The following is a 13401-nucleotide window of genomic DNA, read 5'->3' on the forward strand; positions in this document are numbered from 1 at the left end:
TCATAGTGATCTTTTCTCCCTCCATATTTCTGGTATTAAGGACTTGTAGCACTTCATGCCTACTGTGCTTTACAACAGTAAAGAGAACAGAATTGAACGAGCAAGTTCTTTGAACAAGAAATTCAAAATCTAAGAACAGTGCTGCTTCTTCACTAATCTATCTGTGTAAATATGCAGGAAAAAATAGGAGCTTGGCCTACCATTAAGTAGATGGCTTTTAGCTGCATAACCCATTACTGTCAAGAAGAAAATTGGAATCTGAGGCAGTCCCCCACAAACTTATACTCCGTAGTAGTTCATTAAAAAGGGCGGCAACAGACCTCGAATACAAATTAGTCACTCTTGGCCATACGATAGGCTAGGATTTCTATCCAAAAAGAAATAGGACAGGCTAGGATTTCTATCAACAACCCCCCTCCCCCCTCTCCCAAAAAGAAAAAAAAAAAAAGAGGACGGGCTAGGATACACAGACCAGCCTGAAATCCAAAGTAGAAGACAAATGAAAAGATAGTTCGCTAGCAGCAAACGATTTCCTAATATTTGAGTGAAAAGCCTTCTTGTCTAGGTGAGATTAGACATCCACTAGCATGCAATCACAAGACACTTAATCCTGGATCCTCTTTCCCACAATTTGGGAACGGACAGGAGTAGTCTCTGGAACTCAACTAGGGAAACCTCAATCTGAAATGAAAACCTTGGTCTGTAGTTGATAAGCTTTTGTAAAGAAAGAGGGCCAACTCATGTAGGTTGACATGATACTGCTAACAGTGGAAGCTCCAATAAGCATGTTCATGACCACAATCTGCAGTTGAATAGCCTCCAAGGGTGAAGCTCCTCCCATAATAAGACCAGTCATAGCACCAGGAAGGGATATAAGACCTACAGTCTTGGCATTGTCTAACACTGGAGAAAGGGCAATAACCAGGGACCTTTTCACCTGCTGCATTGTCGCCTGACGGGGAGTAGCCCCAAGTGCCAATGCTGTCTCCACCTAGCAAAACCATGGGATTTCTAATTATTCAGTAGGGCAGAAATTCAAAATTCCAAACACAAAAGTAAGGTCAAAGTCCCTTATTTATGAATCAGATCACGGTCACAAAATAATTAGATACAAAATAAAGGGGTGTAACAAAAGATACGACAACTGGTTGAGATTGAGAGATAGCTGGTGGCCAATTAAAATTGATGGAACTTCGCAATCAAATTTGGGGCAGGCGCTGGAATCATGGAACCTACCAAGGTAATTTGTATCTTGATGTCATCCCGGAGTCTTTTCATCGTAACCCCAGTGACAGTCATGGCATTGCCAACCATCATTCCTGCAACAGGGATGATATACCGTGGGGTGAAAGGGAAAACATTCAACAGAATCAGTAAGAACATTGTCACAGCTGTTCCTGCTAAGATGGACGCTCCTGCCACGTACTTGCCACGGGGTACATGTTTAGCCCGCTGACCAGCAGTGTAACCAGCAACAGATACCTGCAGCAGTAAAAAATATTACTAATACTAAGTCCAAGGCCGATGTCAGAAACCTTAAAAAATTTACCCGATCATACTTGAGAAACAGAGCAAGGAAGAAATTTGTTAAACCTAATTGAAAAGTCAAGGCCACCCTTGATGGATGTTAAAAGGCAGAAGGGGTTAATGCCATTACATCATTATCATGTTAAAGAATCTGCAACAAGCCCAGACTGAGTTAGGCAACCAAAATTTCTGGCGGCCTATAAGCATTTCCAACACAATCATTTTAAAATACAATTGGGATTTCTTGGGGTATTTTAAGTTTCAATAAAGCATTTTAGTAAGCTCGGTGTTGCTTCCTTCAGGTTTGATTTTATGCAAGTACCACGGACTAGGCCAGAGTTTTATCTGTCTCGTAAACATTCTTGTAAGTTGGATACGCATTAAGAAATTCTTTTATAGGTCTGTGCTGTCGTAGATTGAATAACTCCTGGATTAATTAATCCAATGAGCAGCTTTAAAATTCTCAATTTAATCTGGCTTTAGAGTCGGAAGTGACGCCAAACAGGGCAGTTGACAAAAAAGTTATGAAATTGATGGGGGGAAGAAAGAAACGCAGTGCTGATGCTATTATTATGGAAGCAACATTCGGCGTATTACTATGGTGGGCTTCAAAACAAATCGAGCTTACTTTTTCAGGATCTCAGAATCTTGCTTGTTCAATTGTGTCTATATATAATCTTCTCAGAAAGGTGAATGCATTGGTTCTTTGAACAGGTACATGATTGCGTGTAACATTATGTATTAACTAATTAACAACTGGCACTGCCGAAAAGATTAGTCTACTTCCGAACAATAAAAAAAAAATGGAAAAAGAACAGGACCGACAGATTAAGACAGAAATTTAGTAATATAATTCTCTGTGACTTAGCATGCGTAAAAGATGCTGAATAATGCAAGTTTTCCCGAATTGGTTTGTGGAACTGGGGAAAAAGAAAACAGAACAAGACAAGAAATATAGGGTTGATGGAAAAGAAGAAGAAGAAGAAGACAGCCAACGTTAGATCATTGGTTTAATGATAGCAGTAAAAGTCCCCTGTACGCAGTGAATCCAAAATTAGCTAACATGCAAGTTTTGTTTTGTTTTTTTTTTCTTCTGGTGTCATTATTTCATCCGTGAGAGTCGGATCAAGAAACTGAAGACGGGATGAGATGGATCATGTACCATGAAAAGATAGGCGACAACAATCCAGATGCTGCTGCTCTGATTGAAGATGAACTGAAGAACAAAGCCAATGATGGATAGCTGAAGAAAAGACCTGAAGATTGAATAAATCATTTCTCCCTCCAATCCCAGCCTCTGCAAATAGGACAAGAGCATGGCCATCAGCACCACGGCCAGAGCGGCAACTGGTTTGATCATACCCCTTGCGAACTCCTTCAGCCATTCCCAGTCCATACTGATTCAAGAAAACTAGAATACTGAAGATAATAAACCTGCCAACAAGAAAGGAGACTAGGACGGAGGACTTGAGGTCTCAAATATCCAGCTGTTTATATAGTATCATCATCATGTTGTGGAGAGTGAATGTTATAGTGGGGTTGATATGATATGGTACAGATGTAGTTTAGTAAAGACCTCCCCCTGATGGAGAAAAAGTTTTGAGACAATCCCGTGGCGCTTCTATTTGACGATTTATAAGTGGTTCGGGCTTTAGAAAGGAAGGAATGTACGCACGAGTACGAACGCATACGGAATCCCTGGCCTACTTCGATTTTAGTAGTAATTTTTAAGCGATCTCATCGACTTTTGGGCACCATTGCAGATTGTGGGGTCTACCACTTGAAAGAGATCGATCATCGAATCTCCAATTCTTCCTCCATTGCAGACGTGGGAGGACTTGAGGAGGTGCTCTTTGGCTGCTACTTTGGTCCGTTTGTTTGGACTAAAATTATTGAAAGTCTCGTATTTTTTTATTTTGAAATGTTTACAAAAGTTTATCATATTGAAAAAATTAAAATGTTTTTTAATCCATTCTTTAAATATGGTCCCTTTCTTTAATCATATCATATGCATCTTATCGGTCAAATTTAAATTTTGAACTTGTAAAAATAAAATTAAAAAGATAACCACAAAAATCATAATCAAATCACTGATTTTAAAATTTTGAATTCCTCAAACATAACAAACAAATTGAACGGAGGGAGTACAAGAGATTTTCCCTCGCTTCCTTTATATGTTTGCTTGCATAAGAGCCTATAAAAACATTTTGGATTAATTGTTTATACATTGACCGTATATACATTATCACCATTAGATCCATGATAATTCATCTAAATTTAAAATTATAATTCAAATTTTGCTTATATGACATGCATCCAACTGTGATAGTATATGCACTATCAATGTATGTAAGATTTACTCAAACATTTTACCATGCAAAAAGTTTTCCTTCATTAATATTGGAAAACAGCTTCCCTTTCAGAAGAGTTACTGAAGTTATTTTCCTAAACCAACGCGTCCACTTACGACGGCATCTGTGAACTTAAGAAGCTAGCTTAGAAATCAAACTGAGGGCAGTGTGTGCTGGTAACTTCCCCGAGCCAACAAATGAAATCTTAAGAAGCCAGAGTCGGATGGTATTAACTATTTTCTATGCCAGTGAATTCGCAGGCGACTTCATACGCTGAAATTTGGCAACAATTGGGACATCTTTTCTTCAAGCATGTGTGTTTGGATAGAATGTTATTTGGATAAATTACTATAACATTTTTTGTGATACGATGTATGTGAGATAAATAGATAATTATAAATATAAAAAAATGGGTCAGATAATATGTTTATGATATCAAAAAAAAAATTTACATGGAATCGTGACTTTTCTTTTCTGTCTTCTCAAATGTGCCTTGATCCTAAGCCTCAAAGAGAATTGCATTCTTCCTTCAACTTATAACATGTCAAATTCTGCTTTTGTGTTTTAATGGAAGGCAAATACTTACGTAGATCTGGTCCACTGGCGTGGCCATAGACCCCATGGGCTAGAAATAACCACGTCTCTGCATTGCATTTTATCATTCTAAAAAATTAAGGCTCCATTTGAATTAACTATTTTTTGGATTATTTTTAAAATATTTTACTATAACAATGTATATGAAAAAATTTTTTGTAAATGTTTTTTGTGGTGTTTTTGAAATATATTTTAGGATATTTTTAAAATTGAAAATTTTTTTAATATATTTTTCAAAAATTAACACAACCACTCATCATCGTCGCCCACCACCGCCACAACCCCTCTCTCCTCCTCCCCTTTCCGGCTTCGAATTCTCTGTCCCCAAAGTAGTCTCTGTCCCCTCTATCCCTTATTTGTATAACTGCCACGTGTCTCTAGTCTTTTGTTAACCCAAATTCAAATAAATCGATAATAATCGGTTTATAAGTTTACTCAAAATCAATTAAAACAGATAACTCATAACTTTTTTTATTTTCTTTTTAACAAACAAGAGTCTTGTTGATCATAAACATAGAAATCAACTAAAACTCTTCTTTATTTTTTACTCCAAATCAACAAGACTCTTTTTTGTTAAAAAGAAAATTTAAAAAAGTTTTGAGTTATCTGTTTTAATTGATTTTGAGTAAACTTGTAAACCGATTATTATCGATTTATTTAAATTTGGTTTAACAAAAGGTTAGAGACACATGGTAACTGCACAAATAAGAGACATAGGGAACAGAAACTACTTTGAGGACAGAGGATTCGAAGCTCCCCTTTCCTACTTCCTTCATTCTCCTTCATCCTCTCTCTTCCTCCTCCTCCCTTTCCTTTTCCAGCCACAACCCCCCTCCTCTCCTCCCCCCTTCCCAACCTAGTTGCGTATAGCTTGGGGAGAGGGAGGGGGAAGAGGTGAGGTTGTGGTGGGAAGGGGGAAGGGAGGAGGGGAGGGGAAGGAGAAAGGAGGGAGGGGGTGGTAGGCGGCGATGGTGGTGGTAGGTGAAGGTGATAGATGGAGAAAAAAAAATGGTATACATTTTATTTTATTTTATTTTTGTATAGTTGGAGTTATTTTTTATATACTTTATGGATGTGATGATTTTTGAATTATTTTTTATTGTGTATTATTGTAATATTATATATGAAAAATTTATTGTTCAAAAAATGAAGAATCCCCAAATAGAGCCTAAGATATGACTTACATACCTTAACTTGGGTCGAGAAAATTTTCTTTTTCAAATTCACATGGGTAGGCTAAATTCATAGCGATAAAAAAAGAGGGTTGAGAGTTTTGAAGATTAAAGTTAAGAATAGAGGATGAGAGATTGAGTGGTAAAGAAACATCTCTCTGATTTTCCTTTAAGGCTGTGTGCGTGATTGGGCATAATATCAAGGCGGCTTTTCGTTTAGATCTGATCAGAGATGCAGCCAAGATGAAAACATAAAGAAAGTCATCCAGTAATTAAGTCTATTCCCCGGAACAAGCAAAACCAACGAGTCCATGATCCCATCAATTAAGCAATCTTGCTCTCTCACGGCTCAAAGGATGAAGTGTTCCCAAAAAAAAAAAAAAAATCTATGAAGACTAGAAGTTTTTGAGTATAGGAATTTGTGGATGGAGCAAATCTAATCTGACTTTTGTGTTTTTTTTTTTTGGTTCTTTTTAAATTTCTGGCTGAGGAACTTCTGCTCATTTTGTTTGTTTTCTATTTTTTGGGTCTTGGATGAGCAACTTTTTATTTCTCAAGTTGCAACTTGTACGATGTCTGGATTTTTTTCTTTGATTCTTAACATTTGATTTTCAAAGTTTCAACTTGGTGCTTCTATGATGCAAAGGGAGAAGCTTCCCAAAATGCTTGGTGCTTTCAAAGTTTTAACTTTGAGATCCGTTGTCGGAATTTCAATTTTAAGGACCAAAACAAAGAGCAGACGGTCTCATAGTAGCATGGTTAAAAGGTTTGTTGGAAGAGAAAGAATTTTGGTTTAAAAAATTCGCTAAAATATGTGGTCCAATGGTCTACTAGTGGGGACCTAGACCTGGTTCACATGGAATGTTTGCTTTTTTAAATTAACGAATCATGGTTATGCGCAGCAGGAATTATCTACGTGTTAAGGAAGATGACTTTTCCGTGACGGAAGAGAATATTTTAGAATAGGAAAATATTTTAGAAATCTCAACCAAGCACCAGAAAATAACGACAAAAAAAGTAATTATTTTCCTGGTAAAAAAATTTTGCACTGAAAATTTTCTTCTCATTTGAACCAACAAAATGAAAAACGCCAAAACTTTAGTAACCACTTTATTTGTTGTGCTTAACTTTTTATTTGATAATCTAGGTTTTTACTTGACATTGGGTAATTCTATAGTTTGGATTCCAAGAAGGATTACATAGGCATTGTTTGGTACTGAGTAATTAATGTGACTAAGGTTCCGTTTGATAAAACTGAATCTGAATTCTGAAATCTGAATACTGAAACAATTAATTTGCTAAATTTTAAGTACTTAAAAAAATATATGAATGTCTGAATTTTAATGCTAAACCTATTTATACTGTTTGATAAATATTTATAGCTGAATGCTTAATAAGTTTAATTTGACAATTTTGTCCTTATATCCTTTCATTCAAAAAAGAAATAGAATCTATGATTTAATTAGTTTAAAATTGTTAGGTATGAAAATGACAATATTTATTTTTAAATCAAATTAATATAAAATATGAAATATATTATATGAGAAGTATGAAGAAGATGTGAAAGTCATTAAAAATGGAGAAAAGGGAAACTAAAAATCGTTAGATAGAGAATATTATATTGTTTAATTAGATAAGAATTTTGAACATAATTAACAAACAAGGGTAGATTTGGTAGATAAGATAAGGTAGCTGAAATAATTCTATTGATTCTTATCAGAATTAAGTATTCAGTTAGGATTCTTGTGCTGAAAAAAATACATACAGGTTCAGCACTGCTTAACAAATTCAGCAAATAGATCTTCATTTATCAAACACTCGAAATATTTGAATGTCTGAAAAAATTCAAATTCAGCACTTTTTTATGTTATAAAACAAACCCTAATACCAGAGTCTGACTCAGTCTAGTGTCAACCTGAAAGGAGCCGAATTTGAGTTAGTTGTCGGTACCTGCAATCATACCTGGCCCGAGAGGATTATCACTCAATGATCGAACTAATTGTTTGGTTTTAGGTTTTAACAACACGATTAGAAGATACCTGTCCAGGTTCATGATTGCCAAGTTCGTTTTTTCAATGCATCACTTCCCTAGTACATTTAATGACCCCCCAAACTCTGACTTTTTTGGCATTCTAATTACTCTCAAGATGTATTTTAGCATGGCAAACACAGTCCCGTGAATATCAATAATGATGCAAATCTCCCCGCTAAGCTGCAAGAGATTGAGACCGGGCATGTTTATCCTATCCTGTTAGATTGTATAATGGATTACAGAGAAAACAACAGACCCATCTAGAGTAACATTCATAGCTTTTTGAATTTTTTTAATTGTAGAGTGTGAGATTTGAATTCCTGACTTATTGTTTGAAGAGAATTTTAAATATCTTTTAATAGCCAATTTACTTAAGACGAGTAGATTATGTTGGTTTTGTTGAGAAGAAATTATTCGCAATGTACTTCAAAAAAAAAATATATGCTACATCACAGATGTCAACTAATAAACTGTCTTTAACACTTGGTGGTTCATTAAAATAGTATCATAAAACAGGATTGGCAGTTATAATTGATTCAAAAATACATATAGGCCGGGCTAGTTGCGACAAGCCCAAGTAGTAGTGTGTAACTTTCGTGATAAGCAATGCATGGACTGGGGCGGGGTGATTGAAGATCGCACCTGGACATAACCCCCCCCCCCCCCCTTTCTTTTTCCCTTTTTTTTTCTGCAATGGTAAAATTTATCCTATTCTATAGAGAGGAAGAGTTTAAAGAGACTGTGTAAAGGATTAGTAAGTATATAAACTCGATTACATTAGATCAAGTGGATGTTCTAATACCTTATTTAATTTATTGTTTTTATTGTAGGCGAAGTTCGGACTTTCGACCTATAGTTCAAAGAGGACGTAATTTTGGTGATTTGGCGAGGTCATTTCATGAAAATGCTCTCTGAAAGGTGTATAAATTAATAGTACGCGTTAAGTGAAATTTCTATGTTTTTTTTTTGGAAAAATGTAATTAATCTGGGAAAGAGTCTGATCACTTGGAAGAAAATGGTAATGATTCTAATTGTACTTATTTGCATGGTAAATCTAAGAGCAATCTAAATATATGACGAGACTCACTAGACAATCATTAGAAAAAAATCATAAATTATTTCAAATATTCTTTTTAATTTAAATATATTATTTTCTCGGAATTAAATCCAATCCGAGGTACGATACGCGTAATTAATTAGCACTACTAGTACTGGTAGGACTTTCCTGTTTGAAACCGTGGTCATGACGACTTTTCCAATTTAATAAGGATTAAGAGTATCCTGTTTTGGAGTATTAATCCTAATCTAGTTGTTTTCATACAAGGCACGAAGGCACCCTCATAGGTCAGAACCTTTTCAATATTTACCTCATGCAATTGGTCCCAAATCCAATTCGTTCGTTTGAACTCCGCAGCGGAGCTCTTCTCTTGGTTTTTACCATTGTTTGAAATTTTACAAGGTTTATAAATCTGGCTTTTTGCTGCAGAGTTATAAAAACAAAAATCTTTACTAACATTTCCGATGAGCGTTTATTAATTTTCTAAAATTGGTCCTTCTGTAAAGTCATCACAATGTAAATTATTCGTTTATTAATTTCTTCTAATTTTGTGTGCAATAATAAGGTTTCAAATTAAGGTCGCTACGAGTCGAGCATGAGGTCGCGCAATGTAAATTACAACATGGCAACTAACCAGTTAATTTGGATAGTTTTAGTCATATTTTTGCAATGTCTTTTTTTGTTTTGACAATCAACTTTGTTTGAACGACCCTCGGCTTAAGTAGGCCATAAAAAAAAGTAAAGAAAAATAGAAAAAGTGTATGAAAGCTGGGTTGTTCTTTTGCATGGAATCACTAGATACATAAAAGATTAAATTAATTTTTATGGAATCACTAGAATCGACTTCAGGGAAGACTCTTAAGATTTTTCCCCTTATCAAATTTTAAATTTAAATTTAAATAAATTGTCATGCATCAAATGTTAAGGGCGTATACTAGAACTGCAAACGAGCCGAGTCGATTCGAATTTTGGACTAATCGAATCGAATCTTCATTTAGTTTTATCAAACTCGAGCTCGACGAGCTACCAATTTAATGCTCTAGCTCGAGGTCGACTCGAGTTTGACAAGCTGTTAATTTAATGCTCGAGCTCGGACTCGACTCAAATTCGAGTCGAGTCGAGCTCGAAAAAATAAAAAATAAATAAAATAATATTTTTTAATAAATAATAAAATATTAGATATATATATAATTTTACTATTATAATAAAAAATAAAAAATATATTTATATACACACTCGAGTTCGCGAGAATTTTTTGAATACGAATTCGAGTTAAACTTTGACTCAACCCGCTCGTGAGTGGTTCGATTCGTTTACAGTCTTAATGTATACACTGTGAGTGTATAAATGATTAATCTTGAATCTATGTATGTCAGTTTTGAAAACGTAAAGAAAGTAAACCACGTTGTAGTATCTAGCTAAAGGAGAACCAACTTTGGGCTACAATCAGCCCGACTTTTTGTCCCTTCGAAGCCCAGTCATAGGAATATAGGCTTTAGTGACTTGACGGCGTCGTCCAGTCCACAAGTTCTGTAGCCACTCACACAGTTACAGGCTGCTCACTCGCTTTCACTGTCTTTCAAATTCCAGACCTTCGATTTTGAGCATCTCATTTGGCTTTTATTCTCCGGCGATGAGTTTATTCAGAACCGCGACGAAATTGAGCCGTCTGATTAGACCGGTTCATCAACATCAAGGACTTACGTCGCTACTCTCGCCCAGACGTTTCGCCACTGAAACCCAGCAGCCCAGTCAGGACACAACTTCCGATTCATTTCTTCGAACTCCAGCCACTGGTTTTCACGACTCTTCTGTTTCCATTTTTTTTAATATCATTCATCTTCTTCGGTTGCAATATCACGAATCACATTTAAAATTGAGCTAGGACTTAGGGTTCAGAGTTTAGGGCTTCTCTTGTATTTTATAGACTTGTTCCAACCATTGAATATTAATGTCTACTTATGTGCATCGTATATCAAATCAAATAACTTCGCTTTTTTAGTGGCACGTAATATTTTATCAAAAGTGTGGTTCGCCTTTTTATTGGCTTCCCTCCAATCCCTCTCTCTTTGATGGTTACTGTCTTTTCGGAGGAAGAAAAAAGATTCAGTTACTTATTATATTTTTTTTGGTGGATTTTGAGGTATCTCAATTAAATGATGCCCTTGTGACGAAGCAACTGTCGAAGCTAGTGTAGTTTGCTTTTGCTTTTTTTTTTTTTTTTTGTTGACATTCTGATACATACATGAGCATAATCTAGGTAGTCTGTGTTACTTTAAGGGTGTCTTTGGTCTTTATGAGAATTGAAACTTGTATTTGTATAGAAACGCCAATTTTAATTTTGCTGCAGAAATTTGGAATTCCATTTTCCACAAAAACCCAAAAAACACACCCTAAAGTTAGCTTCTCATTTTTTGGGAGTTAATGCAACTGATAATTCAAGTTTGATTGATACTGGAAAAAGTCTGATTTAGTGACTGCGATGTATGACTTGATATCGTCTTGTTTATGCATAGTTTACAGTAACCTGCCCTGCAAGCTGCAAATGAATGATGCCTAAGAATTAATATGATTTTTTTCTATTTTGGCTGTTAGTTTACATGGGATATCCATTATACTGTTGTTTTTATTGGAAGTGCATTTTACTTACGTATATATATCTCTTGTATAAACATCAGGACTAGTTTATGGGAAATTATTTGGCACGACAAAGCATACAATGAAGACCGATGTTCTCAATTTGTTGCAAGGGTGTAACTTGAGTACAGATGATGTCAAAGTTTGTTACGATCACTACTATGAGACAATGTCAATGTATATCCTCTTTTCTTCGGTTTCTAATTGCTTTTTAACTGGAAACTATTGGAGCATTGTGGTTTTGGAATGTCGAAACCCTTGTTGCATTTCCTCATGGTTTCTGTACTTCCATGCCTCCATAGAAAGTTTTGTGTAGTCCTTTCGGTAATTATCCTGATTATACTATTTGTTGGGGAATTAATTACCAGCTGCTTTCATTTCTCTAAGACGTATCTGTATCATAGTGGACAATTTTCCCCCTATTGCTTATTTGATGTAATGGATTATTTTTCTTACGTTTATGCATCATTTTATTATCAAATCTTCATGGCAGTATTATCAACATGCTTGAAACATTAGTTCTTCTTATATGTGTGGTGGCCATCCAGGTCCATACAGTTTCCTTCGCAATCGGCTTATAATGCTGGAATTAGGTCAATTAGCAGGAAGGGTCGCTTCAGATTGGAGACGGTAATTTTAAACAGTATACACAATGAAGTTGTTTTCTTTTACTTTATAGAGAAAAAGAAGAAGCAAGAAATTGACCATTTTCAAGCCTACTTACTTCTAATGACAGGCTGGTCGCTCGCAGTGGGAAACATTAAAACCCTATGATGGAAAAGCTGTATGTTGAAGTCTTTCTCTACTTAGTTGTTTCTTTTCATTGTTTTGTCCATCCTTAAAATCCACTCCTCAAACATACACGGTTGGTAGAATTCTGCTGTCTTTTCCTAAAAATCAGTGGTAATATTTGTTCACCTGGTGGAATACAAACTACACTTCTTTTACAAGAAGCTGTTAGAACTAAAATGTTGTTCCTCGTTTCTTTTTCTCCCCTTCTTTGCAGATCTTACTTCAAGGAATCCCCCGTAATGCTTTGATGGAGGATGTGCAGCGATTCCTCTCTGGTTGCCAGTATGATGCATCCTCCATGCAGATGTTTTTCAGGTTAGTTCTGAAGAGTTATAATAAGAGTGAGAGAAGAAAGGGTACTGAAGTTTGAAGAAGGATGGTTGTTATGTGATAACTTCCTTCTCCTAATATCCTCTGAGGTGCATATATATTTTTTGTTGTTGCAGACAGGCATTCCCAAACACGATTAGAATGGCACTTGTGCATTTCCCTTCACAGGCTCTTGCGATGCATGCTTTCATTACCAAAAATCAAGGTTTTTGTCTGAATAGTCAAATCTTGGTGCGGATCCTCCATTAGTTTTTTCTCTTGTGCGGATCCTGGTAACATTGGTTGCCCTTTTCGTTTGGGCGGTGCTTTAGCATACAAGGGACGCTAGGATGTGGAAGTGGCAATTAGATGACCGAACTCCTGTATCCCTAATTTGCAATCTTCAAAATTTGTTGAAACAATTACGTTTGAATTTTCTTGTTTAATTTGTACTTTTCTTATGCTTGAGTTATTTCCATTGACCAATCAGGCACTGACTTTTCCATGAATTTTTAAACTAACCATGGAACTACAAGGAAAGTTGGAGAGATGTGCATTCGTCATCATTTACTTTGGAAGGAGAATTATATTTGTATTCCGTCAGGTTGTGGGGACAGAAATGGATTTCTATAATACTTATGTTTTTCTTCTCAAATAGCATGTTGATGTTATGTACCTTTTCTTGGTTGCTATTAACTGCTTGCCACTGTTGCCGCTATAGCAGCGCAAGCTCATCTCTTCAATATGTTCACTGGTGTTGGCTTGCTTTGCCCAGGATAATCAACCAGTAAAAGTGTGTTTTATCTGTCAAACATCTCAGGAAAATCTAGGCAATCTAAATGCCGTAGTTCTGAGTCTCAGAGATGCCATCGCTTGTCAAACAGTATCAATTATATCTGCTTATATCTGAAACAAGGTAATGCGAAATAT

General features: G+C 35.8%; 2 protein-coding genes across 2 annotated transcripts; one reads left to right on the top strand and one right to left on the bottom strand.

Moving 5' to 3' along the window:
* Positions 1–233: 233 nt before the first annotated feature.
* Positions 234–3095, bottom strand: LOC113775423 (protein ALUMINUM SENSITIVE 3). The gene is made up of 3 exons (XM_027320291.1): positions 2690–3095; positions 1237–1482; positions 234–991 (listed from the first exon to the last, which is right to left on the bottom strand). The coding sequence occupies exons 1-3, from the start codon at positions 2921–2923 to the stop codon at positions 677–679; spliced, it is 795 nt and encodes a 264-aa protein (XP_027176092.1). The 5' UTR covers positions 2924–3095; the 3' UTR covers positions 234–676.
* Positions 3096–10266: 7171 nt separating this feature from the next.
* On the top strand, positions 10267–13119 carry LOC113776267. The gene is made up of 6 exons (XM_027321385.1): positions 10267–10529; positions 11412–11547; positions 11919–12000; positions 12107–12154; positions 12377–12477; positions 12609–13119. The coding sequence occupies exons 1-6, from the start codon at positions 10367–10369 to the stop codon at positions 12739–12741; spliced, it is 663 nt and encodes a 220-aa protein (XP_027177186.1). The 5' UTR covers positions 10267–10366; the 3' UTR covers positions 12742–13119.
* Positions 13120–13401: the final 282 nt, after the last annotated feature.

This window comes from Coffea eugenioides, chromosome 6 (assembly GCF_003713205.1).
Source record: "Coffea eugenioides isolate CCC68of chromosome 6, Ceug_1.0, whole genome shotgun sequence".
In the NCBI taxonomy this organism is placed as follows: Eukaryota; Viridiplantae; Streptophyta; class Magnoliopsida; order Gentianales; family Rubiaceae; genus Coffea; species Coffea eugenioides.

What these genes read in the sequence shown, in the direction of transcription:
- LOC113775423 (XM_027320291.1), bottom strand. Translation starts at nt 2,923, where the DNA reads ATGGACTGGGAATGGCTGAAGGAGTTCGCAAGGGGTATGATCAAACCA. An exon ending in TTGTCGCCTATCTTTTCATG is followed by an intron (nt 1,483 to 2,689) that starts GTACATGATCCA and finishes TTACTGCTGCAG; the next exon opens with GTATCTGTTGCTGGTTACAC. An exon ending in TCAAGATACAAATTACCTTG is followed by an intron (nt 992 to 1,236) that starts GTAGGTTCCATG and finishes TGGTTTTGCTAG; the next exon opens with GTGGAGACAGCATTGGCACT.
- LOC113776267 (XM_027321385.1), top strand. Translation starts at nt 10,367, where the DNA reads ATGAGTTTATTCAGAACCGCGACGAAATTGAGCCGTCTGATTAGACCG. An exon ending in GTCGCTTCAGATTGGAGACG is followed by an intron (nt 12,001 to 12,106) that starts GTAATTTTAAAC and finishes TTCTAATGACAG; the next exon opens with GCTGGTCGCTCGCAGTGGGA. An exon ending in AACCCTATGATGGAAAAGCT is followed by an intron (nt 12,155 to 12,376) that starts GTATGTTGAAGT and finishes CCTTCTTTGCAG; the next exon opens with ATCTTACTTCAAGGAATCCC.